General features: G+C 34.3%; 1 protein-coding gene across 8 annotated transcripts in view; it reads right to left on the minus strand.

The window, feature by feature from the left end:
- The window catches only part of LCORL (ligand dependent nuclear receptor corepressor like), a 172,131-nt gene that overhangs the window by 44,744 nt on the left and 99,896 nt on the right, over window positions 1-27,491 (minus strand). For 7 of the 8 annotated variants that reach the window (XR_003566793.1, XR_003566795.1, XR_003566794.1 and 4 more), the window contains one exon: window positions 946-1,039. The exons of the other annotated variant lie outside the window; for it this stretch is intronic. Coding sequence is in view for 3 of the 7 variants with exons in the window: in XM_027836137.1 (XP_027691938.1) it covers window positions 946-1,039 (94 nt within the window). In the remaining 4 variants the exon portion in view is untranslated. The remainder of the gene's footprint in view (window positions 1-945; window positions 1,040-27,491) is intronic. 8 annotated transcript variants of the gene reach the window in all.

The raw sequence follows: 27,491 nt of genomic DNA on the forward strand, positions 1-27,491 counted from the left end.
TAAACAAGTAATAAAAGAGTCAACCCCTTTATAGGAAATTTATAGGAACATTACCAAACACAAACATCCCACACTTCCACAAGACTAAGTTTTCTATATCTAAAAACTTAAAATTCTATACTTAACCATAACCATATATTTGGATAATAAAACCCAGTTTTAGATATTTTTAATATCTGTTTATTTTTCTTCTAATGTATCATTGTAAAACTTCAAATTCATACAAAAGGTTTAATATGCATCTCATGATTCAAAAATGCCTGATATTCTTAGGTGAAACAAATTGTTCTTTAATATGCATAGCTGACAAAAGGGTCCTGCCAAAGCTAATAAAATGGGAAGATACCCGAATTACAACAAAATCTAATAGAATAGCATTTCATTAATGGCTATTTATTTAAATTAATTTAATGGTAGCTTTCGACACATAAAATAACTTTTTATGGTCACTGCTGAGTATATATCAAGCAGTTTGCCACCATCATACACCTAGGGAAAAATGCAAATCAATACTATGAGTTATTTTTCTCATTAAGAATTATTAAATACAGTACTTTTAAAACTTTTTCATGTTATTTTAAAAATTTAAGTATTGAAGTTAAATGTTCTGCTCAAAATGTTTCCTAAATAAATTCCTGAAGTAATTGAAATTATCTTTTGCAATCCTGCTTCTTAGTTTACATTCTATGATTAAACTCGCATTTTAGCAACATGAACTAAAGTTTGGTGATTGTTCTGATAACTTTTCTTTAACAGAAAGAGTTAAAAAAAAAAAGAAAGAAAGAAAAAAGACAAATGAAAGGTGTGATATAGACATTTATGAGTGGTAAAAATCCTGAAGAAAAACGATGTATAATGTGTATAAGTATACTCAATATATCATAAAAGTTTCTTCAAAGATATATTTTTGCATCAACTAATTATTATTTCCTAGATGTGGCTTACCCAGACATAGAATTTTCAGAAGATGGATCACATGTTGAGGACTCTTCGGATCTTGTGCTGGTTTTCTTTGTAGAGAGATCTAATACTCCATCCCCTATAATTTTTCAGAAAGAAAAAAAAAAAAAGATTGAATAAAAGTTTTAAAATGTAGGCATTTTATGTTTCACTTTTTGTCATTAAATTTATTCAACAATGTATCACTCTTCTGTTTCTACTTTTACCTATCATTTAATGGCTTCCTCAGCACAGAGCTAACTGTTGGAGATAGGCAGTGATTTGGAAGCAAGAGGAGCAATGAAGAGAAAGTTCTACAAGCTGGTACTATAAAATGATCAGATAATTATTAGTATAGAGAACTGGACAAAAGTAAAATAGGCATACTTCATACATAAATCAGTTCACTGACACTTCCTATCACAAAAGAAGGTAATTTGATTTTATTTAACCACATAAAATCAATCTTCAGCTATTCTTTCCTAACTTATTCATTTATTCAAAGCAGCCTCTGATGCACTATGTATTTTTTATGTAGGTGGCTTTTGGGGGGAAGGGAAGAGTTGTGTTTAGAGTGAGAGATGTAGGGAACAGGGTAAAATAGTAAAGAAAAGATGAATGAGAGCACAATATTTGAGAAAATCTTTCCAAATCTTCACAACTTAATATCCTTAGGAAGCATTCAAGTTTTTAGAGACTCTGATTGTATTTATTTGTTAGAAGAATGAAGGAGGAAGAGAAAGAAGAGAGAAATTAACACTAAGTATAAATGTTTATGGAATGATTTTGAACTATGTGTACTTGCTACAGAAAATGTACTGAGAAAAAGAAAGCATCAATTTTCAACTATAATTAAAAGTTTTTTTTTTTTAAAGGAAAGATACATGGGCAATCTTTAATTTATCCCACTAAATCCCTCCTTCTAAATTCTATGAAAGTGGGCAAAATTATTCAGTAATTATTATGTTGAGACTATTAGTCTTAGATGAGTCCAAATTTTAAACAGCAAAGTTCTACTTTCCATATGTGGTATCTATATTATTTTTATTGAAGCCCACAGTACTAGTGGCAGTTAGGTGGCTGAATATGGCACTGGTCCTGGAGTCAGAAAGACCTGAATTAAAATCTGGCCTCAGATTCTCGAAGTGTGACCCTGGGCAAGTCATTTAATCTTTGTCTGCCCCAGTTTCCTCAAACGTAAAATAAGGAGAGTAACAGCACCCATCTCCCAGTGCTGTTGTAAGGTTCAAATGAGAGAATATTCATTAAAATGTTTAGCCTAGTGCCTAGCACATAGTAGGTAACTAATCAATACTTATTTCCTCATTTCCTACAATAATACTTTACTACATCCATTTTGTAGTACTTAATATATAATTCTACTACTTTGAATTGTTCAAGGTTTAAAGTAGTTTTATCTTTCCTGTTTGTACTGTTGACCACTTCAGTCATTTGATACGGATCCTTCCAGTCAGGAACACAAACATCTCTCCACTCCCCATTATAATATTGTTCCTACTGGAAAATAGAACCTATTTTACAATGATATAATTCAAGACATTGTTACCAGGAGCATATTAAGACGAAAACTGAAGACTTTGTATTATAACATAATTATAATGTAGTTGACATACCACTCCAACATTCTGCTTTATGCAAATAAAATTTCAGTGTTTTAAACACTTTCCTGATCTAATGAAAAAGGTCCAGTTTATAAAATGGAAAAAGCTGCTCAATTGTTATATAGATCACTAAAATAATAAGCCCCTTTTAACAAAGAAAGATAAATTTTAAGACTATTTGTCATGTTAAAATTAGTGAGTTATAAAAATCAATTTTTTTTAGAAAGGTATGTGCTTACATTAATTTTATAATGTTAAAAAAATAAAAAATCTAAGACAATGTATAGGACTTTATGGTTATGGGCACCATTTTAGTACCTACATGATTATTATAAGAAAGCACTTCAAACAAATGCATATTCTCTCATGATGGTAAATAAGATTTTTACATTTAACAAATAAGCTTAAATGACTATACATTACAAATACCTAATGTTAAATGTGTCCTTATAATTACACTAAAATAGTACAACAGACTACTAAACCTGGAGTCAGAAAAAGCCTGTGTCTGCTTTGACACAGTTAACAATATGACTTAAGGAAGTCATAAGCTCTATAAGCATGTTTCCTTTGACTCTAAAATAGATATGTTGAAACTTAGGTTATGAGGAAAGCACTATTAGAATGTGAGTTATTTTTTAGATATACTTATTTACTATACAATGTGTCCCAAAAGCCTTAGTGCAGTTTTAGACTCCAATAGCTGAAACTGAATAGAGGTTTAGGCTATTAAAGTTTAAAACCGCACAAAAACTCTCAGAACATCTTGTATACATACATATGTATAACTGACACCCATTAAGAATGTTCTACATAATCAAGTCTTCAGAGTAGCTGGATGGTTTAATTCTTTAAAGTTTATATTTTTTTTAGTTTACATTTTTTCCTTAGACTAAAGCAGTGGTGAGGAACCTGCGGCCGTGAGGCCGCAACTGGCCCTCTAGGTCCTCAAGTGTGGCCCTTTGACTGAATCCAAAATTCACAGAACAAATCTCCTTAATAAAAGGATTTGTTCTGTAAAATTTGGACTCAATCAAAAGGCTGCACCCAAGGACCTAGAAATCCACAGGTGTCCTTGAAGTCACGGATTCTCTACCCCTGGACTAGTGTATTAAAATTGGTTGAGATTCTAGAGGTCATCTAGTCATGGGATCATAAAGTTAAAGCGTGGAGGCAGAGTCCAACTGATTCCTTTTACAGATGAGAAAATTGAGGCCCAGAGATATTAAGTGACAAATATATTTTCTGAAAAAGGTTTCATATCTATATTAGCTAAGGAACAGATTCAAATTTATAAAGACTCATTTCCCCAATAAATAAATGACTAAATGATATGAATAGGCAGTTTTCAAGTGAAGAAATCAAAAATACAAAAAAACTACATGAAAGAATGATCTAAAACAACTCTGAGGTTCTACCTCACACTTATCAAATTGGTTTAAAAAAAGGCCAAATAACAGTTGTTGGAGGGACTAAAAAATCCTAACAAAAACAAAAAACCAACAAGTTTCAGAAGTTGATTCTAAAAGACCTAAGGAAGCTGGAATGTCAAAACTAACAAGATTAAATTTTATAAGAATAAACATAAAATCCTGCAGAGAGTTTAAAAAAATTAGCTGTAAAAGTATAAGCTTATAAGAAACCTGGTTCATATGGAATAAAACAAAAACTTCTGAAGGTACAGCGACAAGACTGCCAAAAACTCTAATGCAATCCTAGACTTGTATCCTGTCTGAAACAAAGGTAGTTACAGTTTCACTCTATTTAGTGCTAGTTAGATAATATCTTGAGTACTGCATTAAATTCTGGATATAATATTTCAAGAGACTTGACTAAATGAAGATTGTAGGGAGAAGGCTGAGTAAAATGTTGAAAAACCTTTAAATTATACCATACAATTAATGGTTAAAGGAAGTAGTGGAAAATGCTTAAGGGAAAAATAGTAGCTGTCTTTAAACATTCTAAGAGTTCCATGTCAAAGAGGGTTTACATTTTTTCTATTTAGTGCCAGAGGGCATAAAGAAGAAGAAAAGATGTGGAAATCACAGAAAAGATGATGAATGTTGAATACAAGTACAAATTTCTTAACATCCAGAGGTAACCAAGAGGAGCCTTAGGAAGTAGTAGATTTTCCCCTCATTTGAAGACAACATACAAAGGCCAGACAACTACTTGTCAGGGATGCTGTAGAAAGGATTCTTAGGTATGGGTTGGACCATACGGCATCTTAATTCTCTCCCAATTCTTGATGCATATAGTCATTATTTTGAAGATAAATAACTCAATCTACTCAAGTGAATAGGGTTGATTTACCTTATAGTATGAGGTCTCAGAAGTCTTTGTTCACTTGTATTATTTTGCCTGTACCTTATAATTTTTCTTCCTCTACTTCTGTTGTAAATGTAGTTATTCTACCAGTTGGTAGTACCTACTGTGAAATATTCACTTCTTTTAATTCACTACTTTGAATCTACTACAGTCTTAGAAACTAGATACCCCACTTCTTTTTAGAATACTTTGGTTGGAAAGCAAAAGTACAAAGGTTTTGGTTTTTTGGAGTTTTCTTTTTTTTTGGATTGAGGTACATAAAGTTACTTCCTAGTTTTTAACTAGGTTCTAGGTAAGCAAAGTGTTAGAGATATGAAGTATTTTATTTGTGTTCCAAATGTTCTTCATAAAGTTCAAATTGTGGACCATCGTAAAACTGATAAAGTTCAAAAAGAATTTTGAGTGAGTATACAATCTGTTCATTTTCTTTGAGACAAGACTGTAGAAAGAGACAATACATTTACTTAGGAACTTTCAGAGGAAGTCAACTATTTCTCAGAATGTTATTATCTTAGGAGTCTGAATGTATCCTTGACATTCAGTGCCTATATGTTACAGAACTCTGTTACCCACTGTGGGACATCCACAATCTAGATTAAATATGATCCCTGCTATCATGGAACTTCCTGTGCAACAGGAGGTTAAGACATACACACCATTATGTACATTCATTAATATGTTGCAAAACAAAGTGCTGTGTGAAATAGCAAAAACCAGAGCATATTTACACAAGGCTTTAAGGTTTGTCAAGTGCTTTACATCCATCCAAGCCTCAAAACAACCCTGTGAGCTAAAAGATTAGCCAAAATATACAATAATGATCATTTCAGAATGTATGCAACATTCTGTGAGAAGAATCTCTGTATTTGTTTTATGGTAACAATAGTGTGTTTTTTAAGTGAGTTTTTTAAATTAGCACTTTGTTTTTATATTGCTTGCATTTTCAATATTGGTTTTTCAATTACGCAATCTTTTCACTTACACTATTGTAGACAGATTCTTCTGAGTAAGTTTGGAAGTGATCTTGTATTGATGAAAATAATGTTTGTTTTGAAGCCAGTAAACTTGGGGTCAAATCATAGCTCTGCTTAATCTCTCTGGGTTTTAGTTTCTTCACTTATAAAATGAGGGAGTTGGACTAAATGACCTATAAGACTCTTGCAAGTTAAAAAATCTATGCACTACAATGTCATTTGCAAAAAGGAGGATTTGGAGATCATCAACTATAAAAACTTTGTTTTTTGCAAGTGACTCCTTTCATAACAAAGGAGAACCCTTTTCTTGAAAAAAATCCAGCTATTTTATAACTTGCTAGATTTCAGTATGCAGAGGGGATCACTGAAAAACATCTCTACAGTTGCATCCATTATACAATATTTTGTTTCTTCTGAATTATGAAATAGTATATAAATGACACATTTAATTAAGTGGGGGAAAAAAAAAGGCTGGCAGGTCTTTGAAATTAGTTTTCAGAAACTTTAGATTCACTCTGGGGTTTTGCCAGCCCACAATATTTGCATTGGCTCCAACCACATTCTCTAACTTTACATTACCACTCTTTTTTCTACTGGTTTTATCTTAAGGTTACAAGAATTTAAGTGTCTCACTAAACGTCTGTAAGTATCTAAACTTAAACCTGTATAACAAGAGCTAAAATTTACTATCATCTTTGGAGCTAGTATCTTCTAAATAACAAAAAAACTTTTGTTACTATATCACCTTCATTTTTTAATATATCCCACCCCTTCCCAATAAGTCATCTTTTGTAACAAGGATTTTTAATAAGGAAGAAAAAAGCAGTTCAGCAAAACTAAACACATTGTATTTGTCTATATGTACAATATTCCAGACCTTCCATAAAGAATCTCATATTTTCATCATGTGCACAGGAAGTACCTTAAGGCCTTCTCCATGATTACATTTTGTTTTAGTCAAGTGCTGTGTGTGTGTTTTTTAAAACAACTGCCAAGTTTTATATTTCCTACATATAGCTCAGTCAGTTGTGTGACCATAAACATGTGGAAAATTGCATATGAATGCCTGTGTATTCCCTACCTATAGCTTACATTCTTCAGTGTGTGTACAGTCTATCCTTGTTATTATTGCAAATGAGAACAGATCAGTATAAAAGTGCAAAAAAATTTGTTTCACTTCTAGCACATTTGCTGTTCTCCTGGTCACATCTACAAGTTTTATTTGGATCTAATGACAAGCTTTTTGCACGTTCATTTTCTTTTCTTTCTTTCTTTTTTTTTTTTGCTATTTGTCGAGCAATACTTCTTTGATGTCTTCCACTATTTTGCTCCATAATGTTTTGCAGTTTAGCTAGTATTCTAAACTGGTATTCTGTTTTACTGACATCTCTGTGTGGCATAGATATTAAATGTTTGCAGGCTGAATTTCTGGGGAAAGAGTTTCTACGTCCTTTTTCACAGCTACTGATGGTTAATCTTCTTAAGAAAACAGTAAAAGTCAATATTTTTCATTACTTTTTGTTTCCAGTTATTTGTTACCATAAAGATCACTGCAGTGAATATTTTGGCATCTACTGGATCTTTGTTTCTGTGTCTGATTTCCTTGAGGGTTATAAGCAGTAGTGGGTTCAATAACTCAAAAGGTATGGACAGTCTAATTACTTTTCTTTCAAAATTCAAAGTTGAAATCAAGAATGGTTGGACTATTATTCTATAGCAACATCAACAATATATGCCTATCTGTGCCTGACTGTTTTGGTTTTGATGGCTCAGAGTGAGTGTGCATGGCAACTGTTTCTGTTCTGGCCAGAAACTCTGAGCCTCCCCCTCTCCCAACTGATTCTTTTGTGAAGGCAAAGTAGGCTGTCTTCTACCTCAATCGTTACTTAGCCTTTAACTACTAAATGAGTGTTACCACAGACAAACTGAGACCTGGTAAAGACCTTAGCTTAAAAAGGCCAAAGTCTCGCACTGAATTCTGGGCCATCGCCATTCATCCTGACCTGTCCTGCCACTGGACTCTGAGGACTCTGGAGGAGAGGAGGAGAAAGTGGAGCTGATGACTTTGCACAGCTCTGCCTGACTTAAATCCAATTCACTTGCAAGTCATGACCTTGCTGATGTCATTGGTCCTCTTTGAGAATGAAGGATCAACAATAACAATCCATGCCCAGTGCCATGTACATAGAAAATGCTAAATAAATGTTTGTTTTTCTGTCTTCCCAAAGCCCCTTTCAAAACTGTTTGCACTTCTGCCAATTTTCAAAGAGCTGCTTTAATTTACATTTTGCTTATATATTATGGATCATGCTTTTACATAGTCATTTATTGTTTGCAATTCTTCTGAAAATAAATTTTTATATGATTTTATTTACAATTTATATATATTTTAATTTTTAAATTAATTTTTGACCACTAATCTATTGGGAGATAACTATTGTTGATGTTTACATGTGTCAATTCCTTTAATGTCTTTAGTTTTTTAATTTTATTTTTTATTGTGAACTTGCTACTAAATAAAAAGACCACTTAAATATGTACTGTGGAACAAGACAGGACTGTACATGAAACCATGAAATCTACTCTGTAGAGCCTGCTTTTCTTTTAAAGCATATAATAAATTAGACATGTGACTTTCGAAGCCATGCTGTTGGTGTCATTCCTTCTGGCCTTCCTTTTATCTTCTAGTTGTTGTTTTGGGAAAATTCAATCCCTCTGCTTCCTACCTCTCCTCAAAAATTGAAAATGGAGGGAAAAACCCCCTTTTTAAACAAATACACATGGCTGAGCAAAACAAATCCATTGGCCATGTCCAAAAATGTATGCCTCATTATTTCTTTTAAGTCTATCACTTGTCAGATGGTAAGAAGATGTTTTATCGTTCGTACTCCGGAATCATAGTTGGTCACTGCATTATTAGAGTTCTTAAGACTTTCAAAGTCCTCTGTCTTTACAATATTATTGTGAAAATTGTCCTCCTGGTTCTATCCATTGTTTATCGACAGTTCATAAATCTCCCTATGTTTCTCTGAAACCATCCCTTTCATCATTTCTTATGGCATAATAGTATTCCATCACATTTATATACCACAATTTGTTCAGCTACTGTTCATTTCCAGTTCTTTACTATGGCAAAAAGAGTTGCTATGAATATCTTTGTCCTCTTGGGCTGCATAGGTGGAGTGGTATTGCTGGGTCAAAGGATATGCACAGTTAAATGACTTTTTGAACCCAGTTCCAAAGTGCTTTTCAGAACAGCTAGACCAAATCACAGCTCCAACAAAAGTATATTAATGTGCTTGTTTTCCTGAAGTTCTTCTAGCAACTGTCATCATTTTTTTGTTGTCATCTTTACCAAACTCTGATGAGAAGGAACCTTAAAAGTGGAGGTAATTTGTATTCCTTTAGTTGTTAGTGATTTGGAGCATTTATTCATATGGTTGCTAACAATTTTGATTTCTTCCCTAGAACACTGCCTGTTCAATTCTTTTGACCACTTAACTATTGGGAAACAACCCTTGTTCTTATAAATTTGAATTAGTTCCTTATATAGCTTTAACATGTAAATATCCTTATATAAATTTCATGTCTCATGTTGACAAAAATTTTAAGGCATTCTATCATCACTTTAATGTGGTAATATGACTTGGAATTACTTCAGGTTCCACATTTGTAAAATTCATCCTCTCTAATGATTTTCTTTAAAGCAGCTAGGAACACACAGCAGTCATCTAATTTAATATAAATATTAAGTATTCCTAAAGTAGTTATAATAAGACTTTATGTCATGACTGTGCAAGTTATTTTATATAGTCCATAACCCTTGGGAATTTATTTTCTAAAATAGTTCTGGTGTGAGTACAATTCATAGATGTTAAACAATTAGAATTAAATAAATATTTACATTTGAAAGAGAGATCACTTTCAGATGGGACTTGGTATGGGGCAAGGATCAGAAGGGGAAATCAGAGTATCACTTCATACTTGAACTAATAACATAACCTCCCTGTTTCCAATCTACCCTATACAATGCCACCTAACTAATCTTCTTGAAACACCATTTTCACCACTTTACTCTTCTGGTCAAATATCTTTAAGAGTTTCTAAATGCCCTAAGCATAAAAGCAGGATTCCTTAGCCTAAAATTTAAGGCCCTCCTAAGTCTGGCTCCAACCTTTATGAGTTTATTTCCAATAATACATGTTTTCAAACATTATATTCCAAACAACTTGTGTAATCATTATTCTCAAACCCATCTTGTACTCTTTTAAACTCCAAATTCTTAACTCACATCTTCTTTCACACCTAAAATACTTTCTCCTTTCCTCTTTGCCTATCCAAATCCTACTCACCCTTCAAGATCCAGTTCAAATCTGTTCTTTACAAAGCTCTCTCAGGATCTCTCTCATCTTGCCTTTATTATGTATTTGTCAATCAGGTGTTGCTCAAAAACATTAAAAAATTATTCCAATCAATACTAACATGTCTTATATTGTCATCCTGAGGCAGCATGTCATAATGAATGGAGACCTGGCCTGGTATTCATGAAAACCTGAGTTTCAAGTCCGACCTCTGACACATAGTAGGTTGGTGACTCATGGCAAGTCATCTAACCTCTTGGTGTCTCCAGCCAATTCTCTACAACTATAAATTGCGAAGCAAAATAAACATTGGTAGAGGGAATTCCTTTATCAGAAGTTCCATGAACTAGTTAAACAAAAGATTCACATATCCCACCAAAAAAGTTACTTTAAGTTAGGAATTGTACATCATCATTATTATCCTCTATAGCACTGGTCTCCAAAGTTTTTAGATCATATACCCCTTCAGTAAAAAATCAGAACATACACCCTCATTTATACATAATTTATAAATTTTTTATGTATGTTCCTATATATTATATGATATAATGCAAAAAAAATTTAAGAGGAAATAAAGATGAAATAAATTAAGACTTGAGAAATTATTATCTTTGTATAGCAAAGCAGTCATGCGTGCATCCTACTTTGGAGACCACTGGTTTACTGGACTTTATAAAGCACATCTTTCATGTGATTGGCTGATTATTAAAATATATAATAAATGTAGTAATTATAATAGTAACTCTTATCCAATATCCAATATTTTACTTATGGCCTTTCTATATTGCTGAACATTCCATCTTTTCACAGTCTCTCCTACATTCTGTTACTGATTCCTTAAATTTTCTTTCTTTCTTTTTTTTTTTTTTGGTAAGGCAATTGGGGTTAAGTGACTTGCCCAGAGTCACACAGCTAGTAAGTGTCAAGTGTTTGGTCTGAGGTCGGATTTGAACTCAGGGCCGGTGCTCTATCCACTATGGCACCTAGCTGCCCCCATTCCTTAAATTTTCTAAGCTATTTTCTTTCCCTTCTTCAAGTCCATTTCCCTCCCTAATGGTATGTAGCTACCTTGAAAAACTGAGCTTATTATTGGAGATTGGGACCTCTTCCCCACCCCACCCCCCATCCCCTCCTGTCTCTCTGCGTGTAAGTGTGCCTTCATAGACTAAGGTTTCTGGAAAAAAACAAGGACAGAAAACAATCTCAAAAGGTGTCTCATTTGTGAAAATAACTCAATCTTCACACTTAATATATACTGTAGTTTAAGATGCAAATTGATTATATTTAACATGAAACTAACTAACCTCAAATGGGTCATTATTACTGCATGGCAATCCTTGTTTTCCTTCCTTTACCGATCCTATCACACACACCCCATACTGGCTAATCCAGACATTCTCTCATCTCAAGAATGGAGCCAAGATTTTGACTTACTAACATGAGTTAGTAAAAATTTGAATTACACTTTTAAAGAAATTCAACAAAGTGGTAGAGGTTCTAAACAAAATAAATTTAAATAGAGATTGGCATTTTACAATTGTTTGCTTTCAAACACCTTTGCATTCCCCTTATATTATTATTTACAATACCTAAACTATTAAAAATGGTTTATATTATTCTAATCTGTCAAATTATCCAAATTCTCAATTTCTGGAAAATGAATCAACAAAGTTCTACCATTTAAGAAATATTTTACATGTGACACAGACTCTGCCTTGAACTATCTGGGCTGCCTCTTCAGTTTGCCAATATCCTTCCTTAAACCAAGGTCACCAGAACTGAACATAATTATCTAGATGAAATCTGACAAGGGAAGAGTTCAGTGCGAACATCATACCCCCATCCTTAGAAGCTATGTTCTTCTTAATGCAGTCCAAGATCAATTTAGCATTTTTGGCTGCTATATCACACTGCTGACTCATATTGACCTTGAACAGGTCCAATAAAACTCTTAGATCTTTTCCTGAACAACTGCTCCACATCTCCCCCATTTATATATATATGTGTATGTGTGTGTGTGTGTGTGTGTATATATATATATGTGTGTATATATATATATATGTATGTATGTATGTATGTATGTATAGGATCCAAGTACAAAACTTTAGATTTATTCCTACTTTGTTTTATTAGATTTAAGTTTAATGCTATAGTTTCCAAGATTCAGTGTTTTCGCTATTCCTCACAACTTTGTGTCACTACAAATATGATGATGGTCCCTTTATTGAAGTTGCTGATAAAAATGTTAAACAGATCCCTGGGTTTATTCTGCCATAGACCGTCACCAATGCTGACACCAGTTCTGAACCATTCCGATTCTATCATCTGATCCATAGCTCTCCAACTTCTTCATAAGAATAGTATGAAATACTTTATCAAAAGCTTTGCTAAAAAGCACCCCCTTATCTATTAGTTTAATAATCCTATCAAAAGAGGAAGAGAGGTAAGTTCGGTATGACGTATTTTTCATGAAGCCATGCTAATTCTTTATAATCAGAATTTCTCTACCTTCTGAGACTCTTTAGTGTCTCCTTTCCTAGACCATAAATCCATTTCCCATCAAAAATGCATTTCCCAACAGGCCTTATGTATTTCCTTCTGTTCTCTATCCATTCTCTCAAGTGGTCTCCCATGGGTCGATTATTTTTATATAGATAACTCCCAAAGCCAAACACCCAGGCCTAATCTTAATCCTGAACTTCAGTTTTGTCATCAATAGGCTATGAGACATCTCATCTTTACTCATGTGAGTTGAGATGCCAAAGAAGAACTCATCATTTCCCTATTACCCACACCTCCTTTAAATTCTGTATTTTTCTTGAGGGCATGACCAAACTTCTAGTCACTTAGATTTGTGCCCTCAAAGTCATCCATGGCTCTTTATTCTCCTTTACACCACCACCCCCCGTCCATTATTTCTCTTCACTGCCCAAGTTCAACTGCTCACTACCTCTTACCCTTGACTACTGCAAACATCTAAATGTTCTCCTAATTTCCAATCTCTCCTCTTACACAAAGCCACCAGATTAATATTCTTAAAACACAGCTGTGATCATGCCATTCCCTTGCTCAAAAATGTTCAGTGGCCCTCTGTTGCCTAAATGATGGAATAACATATTTTCTAACATTTAAAGCATCAATCTGGCCCCAAAATACCTTTTCAGACTTACTTCAAATTATTCCCCACCTTTAAACCCTGTTATAGCAAAACTGTTGTACTTCTGGCTGTTTCCTCTCCATGACATTCCATTTCCCACTTCCACATTCACATTCCTCATCCCTACTTACCTAGTGACACCATGACTTCCTTCAAGACTCAATACTAAAAACCTTATCTGATCTCTAAATCACTAATAATCAGAGAAATACACATTAAATAACTCTAAGATGCTATTTCATACTCATCAGATTGGCAAAGTTGATAAGAAGAAAGATGAAAATTGCTGGGCTACTGGAAGACATATATATGTGTGTGTGTGTGTGTGTATATATATATATACACATATATATACATATATATATAAATATAAAAGCACTATTAGTGAGAACTGGTCTAGTCATTCTAGACAGGTATTCGGAATTATGTATAAAAATAATCACTAGGTTTTATATATATATATATCTTTTGATCCTGAGATATCATTAGTAGCCCTATACCCTGAAAATATAAACAAAGAAAGGAAGAAAAGATCCATATGTATAAAAATACTTATAGCAGCACTTTTTGTCATGGCAAATAAATGCAAAGGAAGTAAGTGTTGTAACAACCACAACTCCAGAGAATCAATATGAAAGCATGCTACTCATCTGCTTGAGAGGAGTAAGGAAGTTCAATGCATTGAGGCCCACATTTGGATGTGATTATTTGTCTTTAATCTTTAACTTTGCTTATCTGTTATGGTTTTTAAAAAATTTCAAATGATGACTTAGGGAAGAAAAGAAAACTTACAAGGCTAGTAACACACATACATACATACTAACACACACACACACACAAATGGATCGTAGCATTTAAAAAATAAACAGAAGGAAATTCAGGAGTCACAAGTAGGACAGCTTTGAAATGAATGTGCTAAGTTTATTATATCATTTTGAAAAGAAATCAAAGCTTTTCAATAGATACAGGGTTTCATATGCAAATCCTTTCTATTCTTATAAATGGAAAGGCTCATGTTTTCAATAATTGCTAGTTTTAGAAAAAAATTGCTAAAATATAGTTTATTAATCTGATATTTGGATTTCTCAGTAATACTCAGAGTACTAATCTAATTTAGTTCTTAAAGAAAAGATTTACAAAATGATTTAGGGTATGAAATCTTTTTAATAGATTACTTGGTAAAAAACTTAAAAATGTTCTGTAGTACATGATACACACTAAAATGGATATTTAATCTTAATTTGAATACCCTATTTGACTCCTGTCTATGTTCACAGTTCACCAAAAGTTTACCAATGGGGGTCTATACAACTTAATGAAGGCTGCCTTGATATCTCCTGATATCTCACGGAGACCAGTGGATCATTAAGGCTATGCCATATCTTGCCTATCTTTATTTTTTTTCCTTCATCTCGTTGATGTACTTTCCTCCTGTTCCTCTTCAAAGTTCCTCATTGGTTCTATGTTATAGCTTTCTCATTACCATTATGTCTCTGTCCATTGCCCTTTGGGTAAAATCTTTTTTTAATTCTTCAAAAACTTTTGTATTCCATGGCTTACAGACATACGATAACACAGGAAGCAAGCATGCTGGTATTATATGAAGCAAAGGAGCTGTGCAAGTTAAAGGAGTTTCACAACGTGCTCAGGGCAGTTCAGAATTTTTTCTTCCATCTTTTATGTTTAGCCCTAACTCACTGCTCATTTGTGCTGTTTGTCTAAGACATAATATTAATAGCTAAGTTCCACTGTATGTCTATTCAAATGCATGACATAATCCAGGCAGTAGACATTCTTTAACCTCTTCGTCTTTCTTATGTAGATAGTTGGGTCCTATTACTTTGGTTGGTTTCATAGCTCTTCTAGGAAGTTTTGCAAAGTTTTAAGATCTGATGTACCAACACAGTGTTATAGACAAATAAGAGCAACAGGAAGACCTCACAGTCTAGAGAAAAGCCCTCTCCCAACTTGGGACTCCCATGCTGAATCTCTACCATGACAGCGGTGAATACCTTTGGTATCTCCTTTTTATACTTTGCCTTATCACAAGGTCCTTGAACATTATTTCTCTTATTACATCTTTAAAAGAATCTTAAGCCATTTTGATTTTGATGTAAGGATGGGAAACAAATTGTTGGAAAAGTGCATTTATAGTGGCATTTTGCTCTTTTCAATTAATATTTTTTTATAAACAGCAGAAAACAGTTATAGTGGGATTTTACATTTTCTACATATTTCAGTTAATTCAGTTAAATAGTAGATATGCAATGGCTTATGAGGCAGAAGACAGGAAAACAAAATTATTACTTCATGGTATTGTTGACCTAAGTGGAGGTAACAAAACATTACAATGCAACTTTTCATTGTTTCATCATTTCCCACTAAAAATCACAAATGTATTCAATCTGAGTCAGGAATCACAACTTTGGCAAACGGATAACTTTAACGTCATACAATATTAAGGTAGATTTCTCTAAGAGTCATCTCTTTGAATAGGATGCAGACCCAGCAATTCTGAAAGTGATTCATTAAGGAAACAAATATTAAAGTATTAATTTTATATATTTAATAATGAATCCTAAATGTCAGTAATACCTTTGGAGAGACTGAAATGGAAATAAGTTTTCATCATCTATGGTTTTACCTAACTAATCATGTTAAAAAATTTATTTATAGTTACATTTAAAATAGCTGAATTCCTCTGAATGGTGTCATTAAAAAAAAAATCCTTCTTAGTATTGCTTATGTAATTTCAATCACATTTTCTGCTACCCATACTACTTTAAGATAGATCACTAACTTACTTCATTTTGGTAGAGACTGAATATTGATTTTTACTTCATTTAATCATTTAAATACAAGGTAAAATGATACTTCTATTCTGGCATAAACTTTTACAAGGAAGACATGAGTGCTAGTCCAGTTTCTTGGGCCCACCTCATATTTATAGATACTGCTTTTGGTAAATAAATTAAACTCAGAACATAGACTGGCGGGGAAGGAGAAAGCTCTGATAGGAACCATGTGCCCATGAAATCTGAGCAACTGATAAATGTCATCATGTACTTTGACTATCTATAAGCCTTTTGGGTTTACAGAACCCAAACCTATCTAGGCTTTACAAGTGGAAAACCCTTATTTCACTCCTCAAAGTATAAATGGAAATAATGTGAACTAAGGCTGAAAAAAATAGGCTGGAGTGCAATTGTATAATAATGCTTAAAAATGCCAGGCTGAGTTTGAAATAATCCTACAGACAACATGAAACCGGTGAAGACTTTTTTAATCAAGGAAATAACAAACTTAGCCCTAAGCCCTATGCCTTGGATTATTCTGGCAGCTTTGTGGAAGAACTACAAAAGGTAGGAAGAGCAATAAATAAGTTACTTCAGTATTCCAGATGAATAGTCCAGTTTGACTGGATTGTAGCATCCAAGGATGCTAAACAAGTAGTGGTAATAAATGGTTCAGAGAGTTTCAACTTTATTCAGCAGGGAATATGCAGCCACCAAGACTGTTGACGTATCAGAACTTTGCATAAATAATTATTCTGGCAGCAGTACAAAGGATGGATTGGAGAAGGAAAAGAAGAGAGTTGGGAAAACCTGTTAGGAGACTACTGCAATAGTCCACAGAAGTGGTAATAAGGGCTTTCACTAGGTTAGCAGCGGAGATAAAATAAAGGCGACTTATGTCAGAGATGTTCTATCAGTGGAAATGACAGAATAAATATACACGTGGGAAGAAAGAGTCAAATAAAAACCTAGTGTTTTGATCAAAGAAGACCAGGTTAATTACAGTAACATAGACAGAAGTAGGTATAGGTACAGACTTTTTGTAGGCAGTTAGAATTGCAGGCACAGAGTTCTGAAATGAAGTCAGGACTGGACATAACAGATTTGTGGAAGACATAGACTTTTCATATAGTACATGCATAGTGATAGCAATTAAAGTGAATGAGATTTCCAAGGGAAAGAGTATACAGGAAGAAAAGGGAATTGTCTCAAATGTCAGATCTTTAAAGAATATCCCTATTTGCCTTTAATAAGGTGGGGGGGGGCAACAGAGACAGGAATAGACACAAAAATAGGAGAACTAGCACAAAGAGGTGTCTCTAAATTCAAAAGAGGAGAGAATGGTCAATAGAATAAAAAACTTTGAAGACAAAAAGGATATGGACTGAAAAAAGTTTACTTGCATTGGTATCCTTTGAGAAGTTTCAAGAGTGGTAAGGGGTGAAGCTAGATTGCAAAGAATTGAGGAATATGTAATGAAGAAATAGAGACAATTTATAAATGACTAAATGCTCTTGAGCTAGCATTTTAATAATAAATTCTATGCTTTTTTCCAGGGAGCAAAGTCTCTTTTATTTTTACTTAAGAATTCTGATCATGATGATGACTAACCATTATTCCAGAGGATCAATGATGAAGCATGCTACTCATTCTCCTGACAGGTGAGGGATTTAAGATTCAGTATAAGAATAAGATATACCTCTTATAAATTTGAATTCATTTCTTCTACATTTTGGAAATAATAATAATAATAATCATAATAGCTGGCATTTACGTGGTGTTTTAAGGTTTACAAAAACATTGCATGTACAACCACCCTGTGAGGTAGCTAGGTATTATTATTATTATTTTACAGATAAGTAAACTGAGGCTGACAGAGTTTAATGATTTCTCCAGGGTCACCTAAGCTAGTAAATTTTCTGGTCTTGCTGACTCCAAGTCCTGTGTCCATCCACTCTATCACCTAGCTGCCTAATGAGATCTTTATTACAAAAACTCATTACAAAGATTTTTTTCCTTCTTTGATTTTTATTGAAAGCTTCTACTCTTTCTTAGTTTTTATCATTGCTGACATTTAAAAAAGAACACAGGACACTTTATATTCAGTTACTTGCCTTTGCTATCATCTTCTCTATATATGCCTTTAAAAATTTTAGTTTGGTTAATGAGAGCCTTTCTATACATTTCATAGTCTCTTTAGACATATGTCTCCTTTCTTAATTAACCTCATTAGAATTGTTTAAATTGTGGAAATTTTGTTTTTGAGAGCATCTGATTCCTATAAAATCAATCTCCCCCACAGATTTTAGGCTATAAGTCCTATTTTTCCTTTGTTTGACTGTGGAAACTCATCTCAAATTTTGGGTTGCATACTAGTCTGACCCTAGGCAAGTCGTACAACCTCTCAGTGCTCCAGGCTATGCTTCTAAGAATACAAGTTATGGAGAAGTGACAGGCTTGTATTGGGTAGAATGTCTCTTCATTACAATAAAATCACAGGCCTGAACCAAAAATTAAAACAAACAACAAAATACCCAAGCCTATGGTCATCTCTCCCCCTCCTTATCTATCATGAACTCAAATATGCCACAGCTTTTGTCTTCCAAAGCTCCCATCAAGAGACAAAATGGTATAGCAGAAAAAGTAACAGCCTTTTAATCACTGGAGTGACTCTCCCATTCAGTAACTGTGCAACCTTGGGCAACTAACTTGACGTCTCTAAACTTCAGCCTCTTTATGTATAAAATGAGAAGAATAATAGGCATATAATCTATCTTATAGGGTTCTTGTGAGGGACATGTTTTATTAACTACAACATGCTATAAGAAGTGTGAATTATTATTATTTTACTTGGGCAACTACTTCCTTCTCATTAGTCAGGATCAGGTGTTTTCTTCTTTGGAAGAATGAAATTGTCATTAAAGACAAGTAAAAAAATTTCCAGTTCCTCTGATTTTAGAAGAGAAGGAGATCTAGTCATTACCTAGAAAACTGGAATTCTCCATGGCTACTGTAACATACCTCCATGCCAGGTTTGTGATTTTAATTACCCCTTATGAGTAGGTGGTCTGTAGTGCACAACTCCCACGCAATATTGCTTATTTCTTCCTCCACAGATATCTGATCCAGTGTTCTCTACCATGCTTCCTAGTGCCAATACATGGGTCCAAGAGAAGTTTATTTTCTAAATATAAGATTATATGCCACTACTCATTTATCTAAATCATACTTTTTGAATCAGGAATTCTCTGCTAATGTCACATTCTACAAAATCTCCATGACATCTGTATAAAGTCAAATTGACTTTTTGTATAAATGTTACTTAATTCTATCCTGAACTATATCTAGGGTGTAATACTGTATATTATATTGATGTTGTATTTTTCTTACTGGAATGTAAACTCCGTGAGAGTATAAGATCCAAATCTTAATTATCTTTATTTATCCCAGCAGGCTGCATTTAATTAGTAGTTTGAGAATGAATATACAGTATGGAGTAATAGAAGTATAGTGAAACCTATCATCTGATACATTTACAGTGCTTTAAACTTATAAATCTTGTTTTGTACATTTTTTTTAAGGCAGGCAGGCAAACTCACTTATATACTCAATTGTAGCATAGAAAAATGATGTTTTAAAGGCTAAGATAAATGAGACCAAATTACTTGCAAATGAGACAGAACGACTACTTAGAGCAAGGCTTTAATACTGCCTATCAGGAAAAGGAGCAACTGAAATGAGAAGTTCTAAAAGTGTTGACTATAACTATAAACTAGAGGAGGGAGAAAAAAAGTGAAAAGTTTAAGAACAATCAAAAACGAATTTATTCACTGATTACAATATAATTTTTTTAAAAAAGTATTTTGTAAACAGAAGGGGAAAATGCATAACATCTTCACTACTTTTTGGTTTTTCTTTTTGGTTTATGTATGGTATCTTCTTATGAAAAGAACATAAATTCACTGGGAAATAACCCTACTTGGTCACAATATAAAGGATGCTGTGACAAAAATTGCAGAAATCTAGTTTCAAATCCTGAATTTCACTTGCTAGTTGTATAACCTTAAGTAAATTATTTAACCTTTCTGAATCTGTGTCTCCATTTATAAAATGAGATTAATACTTTAATACCCATCTTATTGTGTAAGAGCTCTAAATTAATGCATTATTATCCTTATAGAAAAACAAAAAAACCCTTAGCATTTAAAAAGCATATAATAAAATTAATAATTCAACTACAGCCTTAACAAAAATGTTCAGTATTTACTCATTAGGATTAGAGTGATCATTCTGCACAAGTAGTTTTATCAAAGGCTACTTGTGAACCCACCAAACATTTAGGCAGTTAACAATATTGTTTCTTCTAGTTCTAGAATTCTATTATTCATATAGATAGTTCTAAGGAAGCTACATAAACCAACACTTCCCGACCCTTTCCTCCCCTTAATGCTACCTACATGCCAGTAGCTCTGAGGTGGGACAAACAGGACAAGGCTTCACTGCTAGAACCCTAGAAGCAGTGGACTAAGATCACTGCAAAAACACACAGGAATAATCCTGAGAAATAAAATATGAGAAAACTTGGACTTTCGCACATGGAGCTGGAGCCTTTATTCATCCCAGAACTGAACTAAAGGGACAGAGAGTAACAACCTAATTTCACAGGAGCTAGTGTTTAGGCTTTCCACTGCATGGAGTTCTTACTTTGAATATTGCTTGTAGTGATTGTTGCCAAAATCCTACAATACTCAGCAAACCTTTATCAACCATCAGTGGAATGTTCCTAAAGCTTTGTGGATAATTTAGATGACAAGTTTAGTATTGTTATAAATGAAGAACACAGTACTTTATAAGGCAAATAAAAATTCCCATTTTTACATCAAAAGGTATCACTAGTACCTTGAAGTAATAAGAGGATAGAGACTGAAACAGCATATGACCAAAAGTTAAGAGATGATTATACCTTAATAAGAAAAGAACTCAAAGTCACTGTGATAATTAAAAAAAAAAAGGTTCATAAACAATAGGAAAAAAGCATACTATAGTGATTAAGTGGAAAGGAAATTAAATAGTCATTTAAATAAGTATGGGGAGGGGGTAATCTCACAAGTGAACCACACATAAAATATCAATTCAGCATACTACTGTTTGAAAAACCAACATAATACTGTACTGAAACCTATTAACTAATCACAGCTTAGTTCTCTGGTATTCAGGTATCTGGCAACCTAAACAACATAAAACACTTACTAAGAACCCAGAAATTAAAAGGCATCTGAGTAGTCAAAAGAGATGTTACAAAATTAATGAACTAAAACTAATATAATGAACTTTTAGTCATAAAGCCTCTCAGGACCTCAATAAGACTCTGTGTGTAAGCTTACACCTTACACACACTTCGAATGAACCTGAATACCTGGGCCTCCAGACTATGATTAATTAGAAAGGAGCAAATGAGAAGGTAAAAGAAGGTAGGTACCACAGCAAAACTTTGCCAGTAGCAAGAAGTGACAGTCTGACTTAATAAGCAGGATGAAAGGAAAAATGAAAAGGGTACAACAGTACTAACTGATGGCACAGTGGCCAGACCTTGGTATCAGTAAGATTCGAGTTCAAATCTTGCCTCAGATACTCATTAGCTGTATGACCCAAAGCAAGTCACTTAACCTCTGTTATAAAGTGAAAGGGTTAGATTAAATGACCTCTAAGATCCTTTATAGCATTAAAATCTGTGATTCTATGATCTGATAAATAGCAGGACACCTCAAGTCATATCACATTTTAACACAAAGAAACTGATTTATTATGATAATCTTGAATTATAAGAAAAATAATGAATTTAATAAAATACACAGGGGGGCAATTTCCATTTTAAATGACTAAAATAAATACGAAAGTTGTAGTACATAAAAGTCTTCAGGAAAACTGGAAAACTATCCTAACATTCATTTGCTTAGGGTTTCTGTTAGCTGAGTTTTTACTATAGCGTAGGTCCTCAAACACAATGGAAACTCAACATTCATTGTTGGTGGGCTAAATTAAAATATGGTTTCATTCAATGTATACATAAAATTTCAGTTAATCTATTTTTCTACAACAATTGCATTTGCACTATTTGATAAACAAAATTCAGATCAATGACATTTTATTTTGGAAGATAGAAGAATACATTTTAAAATAGTGCTTTGTGCTTCATTTTGATTTTTTAGAATTAAGCAATCTATTCTCTTCCCCACTCCCCAATCCCTGAATTATGACTTGTTTTGTTAGTATTTTTTGAGTTTTTTGAAAAATTCTGATCATTAAAGAAATACTGATTCAGCATCCAGCAAATAAATGCAGTTCACTGTATTTTTGGTTCATATTTCAGTTTAGTTCAAGGGAATGATTTAAAGCAACTAAACCACAAAAGGATAACTAGATAAAAGCTTACAAGATAGGTGGAGAAACAAGACAATACAAAAAAGAAATGGTAAAAGAATGCTATTGTGCAGCACAAAATAAAATGCTGAATTCTGTTGGACAGATTTATAAGTGTTACTAGAATTTGGCCTTAAAATGACAGTATATTTGTTTGTTGTTAACACTTGGTGAAATCAATGCTTTGATTCAAATTTCCATTGTCTTTAAAACTGTTCCTTGCCTGTATTTTCTGTGCTAACTATGTGACTGATGAATGAATTTATGTACTATTTTTCTGTATGAAAAATTCTTCTGATAATTCTCTTATTATTTCCTACCAGCTATACTGTTTTTGGTCTTCTCTGGAACTCTCAACTTTCCTAGGAAACTCATCATTGGGAAATCTCATCACGCTGCAAGACTGAATCTGCCTGGTATTCGCCTTTCATCAGTACCCTCTGCCCCTCTGATTGGACGGTTTTCTATTTAATGAAGGGATTCAGCACAATATTTTCCCCCTATTTCTCACTAGCTATACTGCTTTTGAGATTTATCTGGAGTTCTTACCAGGTACAACCCCCACCCCCACCCCCACCCCAGGCTTTTCACTTTTTCCCCATTATATTGTAAGCTCCTTGAGGGCTGGGACTGTCTTTGTTTTTATTTGTATTTGTATCCCCAGTGCTAAAGCATACCTGGCACCTAATAAATGTTTATACACTGACTACTGAATTCTTTGTGAGTGTGAGTGAAAAATGTGTGTCAGAAATTCTTCAGCAGTATAGTTCTGAGGAAGAAACAATGGGACAGGAATTTGGAAATATGAGTTACAGTTTCAGCTCCACAACTACTTAGTTGTGTAGCCTAGTTATCACAACCTGCATCTTAGCTATCACAAATGTAAGGGTAATGGACTAGATATGATCTCTAGTCCTTCCTATTAGAGTACTTTACTGCTTGCAAAGACTATTGCTATCACCTTGTTTCACAGAACGAAGAACTTAATATAAATAAGTATATATTTACCTCTGTTCCTTAAGATTAGTACCTATTCTTCACTGCTGCCAAATAATAAATATAAATTCACATAAACATTGGAGTTAAGAGAAGTTTTTAGTTTGGTCACAAGTTGAATAGTATGATATCTCTTTAGCTTAGACATTCTATTACTGGTTGCAAACATTTCTTAACTTGATATGGTTCCATTACACAAAATCACAGGTGTTAACAATACCAGGGTTTGAGACTTAAGAAGCTACGGTTTGGAACTAATTTTCTCAGAATGAGGAAGTAGAGAAAGCCATTATATTTGTGGGAGGGGGAAGTTTTTTGCTGGAAAGTAGTACTGGAGAGAAACAGGAGAGGTTTATGAAGTTATCACATTGGGTAAGATATAAACTACATTTTATCATGGAAAGATAACTGGTATGTAAGATTCATTATATGGCACATTATCATATAAAGGAACAGATCAGGGAAGTGAGATGTGTTGCTTTAAAGAGGGTAAGTCTGAACTGGGAAATGGTGGCTGACTTCAACATCAGAAGGACAACCACATAAAACAGGGAGAAGGCTTGCTTTGTTTGGTTCTGAGGGTAGAACAAAGATCTTTGAGTTGATAGGAAAGCAGATTTCAGCTCGGTAGAGGAATATTTCTAATTTCAATCAGGAGAGTTATTCAACAATGAAAGGGGCTAACCAAGAGAACTGTAAACTCCCCAACCAGAATCTAGATAACAATCTCTGGTCAAGGATGCTCTGTGGAGGTAGCACAATGTAGCGCAGGGGTGTCTAACATGCAGGCTGCAGGCTACATATAGCCCCCAACACTCCTGAGTTTGGCCTGAACCAGATTAAAAATGTAATTGGAAAATATTTTACAAAACAAATAAAAACAAATAAAGCACAGATAATGTCACATTTTAAAGCTAAGTCAATGAAGCCTACAGGGATCCTATGGCTTGGTGGCTCCCATTTCTATTTGAGTTTGATACCAATAATATAGTCCATAGAGTGCTAGACTTAAGAAGTATGAGTCTGAATCTTGTTTCATATACTTGTGCTAAGTCACTTAACTTCTTATAGTCTCAGCTATGAAATGGAGATAATAATTAAATACCTACCTCAGGGTTATTGCAAGATTCACAAAAGGAAGTCATAAAAGTACTTTGCAAAACTTAAAAGGCACTGTATATAAACTATCTTCACTGTTACATGCATTACATTTTGTCATCTTTATCACAGGAAGGTAAAGGAAATGAACGTAAGAAGATACAATCATTTGTCAAAATCTAAAATTATTTTAAAATAGCTGTTAGATCAAAAGCAGTTACTATGGAGTAATACAGCTACATGGCCATAACTCAGTTACGTGTATGATCAGTTGATTTTTATTAAATACCAAGGTTCCCATCTATGATACCGAAAACTAAGTCGATTATATGAGGCTCTATAAGCTGAAATCAGAAAACCTGAATGTGAGTTCCAGCTTTGTTACTTATTAACTGTATGCCTGAGAACGAAACCACCAGAGCTAAGTCTGGAAAGGTTTATCACCAGGGGAACAAAGGATGATGTACTTTTGGGCTGAATATTTTTTGGTCATTTCTTGAACAACGTCTGCACTAGGTGGAGAAGGGCTCAATTTTCACCTCTCAAGAGAAGGAATATCCACAGTAGCAAAATTTTAGCTCCTTAATGCACTAATATAAGTGTATATGTATATATGTGTGTGTGTATATATACATATATGAATACACACACACACACACACATTTATCTACTTGATACTTTCTCTTAGCAAAATCAACAACTATATGTATAAGGACATTGGAAAAACTGCTCGAAATTCAGCAACAGGTTCCCTTTCCTATTCCTTCCATCTTCTGGCTTTCACTGAGACTTGGTTCCCATCCTGACGATACGCCTCATCTGACTGCTCTTTCCAGCACTTTCATTCATTCCTCCCCACCCCACTTGATGGTCCAGGTAGGGGAGGTTGGAATACTCCTTGCACAAAACTGCCACTTCCAGGCTCTCCTTCTCCCTCTATCATTCCCTCCTCCTTTGAGGCTCATTCAATCCCTATCTAGCAACCAATCAATATTCTGGTAGTTGTTGTTTAATGACTTTCAGGATACTTCCTTTTTGTCTCCCATGATTTCAGTGCCAGTTGCGCAGTCTTTCTCTTCTCCCTAACCCCTGATCTGATACTTAGACTTCAGCATAGATACTGAAACTTCCTCAAGCACCCTAAACTCAGCTTCACACAGAGACTCTGGTCATACCCTTAAACTTGCTAATGCACCACTTCCACATTCATAAACTGTAAATTTCTTTATCTGATTACTATAGGTTGTCATTCTACATCTTCCTTTGCTTGAAACCCCAAATCTGGTTCTTCAACCTCACTGCGATCTCAGTTCCTTCATAGGACACAGATCCTGCACTGGCTACACTCTTTTCCTTTGCCCATCTTGACCTCTTGGTAAACCAATTCATACTGTCCCTTTGTCTTGCGTCCCTTGCCCCCTTATCTTATTGTTGATCTTGCCCTCATCCTTTGATGACTCCCATTATCTGATGCTAATGTTCCCACCTGCATTCCACTAAACAAAACTGGAGAAAATCATGAAACCATGCTGAACAGGTCTAATACATAATTTCAACTGGGCCCTTGTTGCAGCAAGGCAATTCTTTTTTACCTCCCCAATTAATTTAATACTTCATTCACCACATCTCTCTCTGTCTCTTTTTTTTGGCTAGGCAATGGGGTTAAGTGACTTGCCCAGGGTCACACAGCTAGAAAGTGTTGAGTGTCTGAGGCTGGATTTGAACTTAGGTCCTCCTGACTTAGGGCCAGTGCTCTATCCACTGCACCACATAGCTGCCCCTTGCAGCAGCTTTTGAAAACCTTTTTATTCCTCCTGAAAATTCTCATGGCTCCTTGGCCCCCGCCCCCATTCTTTCAGCTGAGAACCTTGCCTCATATTTCACTGAAAAAACAAGTCATTTGACAAGAGCTCCCATTTCTGCATTGCAAATCACCTAAATGGCTTCTGCCATAATTTTTTCCTTCACTTCTCTCTCACAAGGAGCCCTTTTTGCTAAGACAATCTCCTCTACATACGCAAATGATCCCATTTCATCCTATTTTCTCCAGCAGACTGCCCCCTCTATCATCTCCAGTCCCTCATTTACCTTCAATCTCTTTGTCTACTGTGTGCTTCTCTACTACAAACATGCCCATATTTCCCTCATTCTTAAAAAAGCCTCACTTGATCTGCCCATCCCCACTACTGTTCCATATTTTCCCTTCATTTTGTAGCTAAATTCCTTGAAAAGGCTGTGTATAATCAATGCCTCCACATTCTTACTTCTTACTCTCTTAACTCTCTATAGCCTAGCTTTCATTCAATGGAAACCACTCTCCAGATTTATTACTGATCTCCTAATTGCCAAATCGAACAGCCTTTTCTCAATCCTCATCCTTCCTGACTTCTCTGCAGCCTTGAATGAAGTCAATCACCCTCTTCTCTTCAGGCTGCTGTGATACTACTCTATCCTGGTTTTCCTGCTATTGTCTAACTACTGGGGCTTTCCTGGATCTTTATCCCAAGTTTTGTCTTTTAACAGTGGGATATCCTGGGGGCTCTGTCCTGAATGCTCTTATCTTCTCTGTTATTTCACTAGGTAATCTCATCAGTTACTATGCTAATGGCTCTCAGATCTATCTATACAAGAGGTGCAAGAGTACAAGAACTCTCTGGAAGGATTATTACTTGAGGGTCTAACCTACTCAGAACTTCCCCTCTATTATTCCCACTACTGTACACCCCTGTGCTAGTCAACTGTTGGGAATATTGTATCTACAGATACTCTGTATTTATTAATATGCCTCTTAAGAGGCATAT

The sequence above is a fragment of the Vombatus ursinus genome, unplaced genomic scaffold, assembly GCF_900497805.2.
Source record: "Vombatus ursinus unplaced genomic scaffold, bare-nosed wombat genome assembly UNPS02014818.1, whole genome shotgun sequence".
Taxonomy (NCBI): domain Eukaryota; kingdom Metazoa; phylum Chordata; class Mammalia; order Diprotodontia; family Vombatidae; genus Vombatus; species Vombatus ursinus.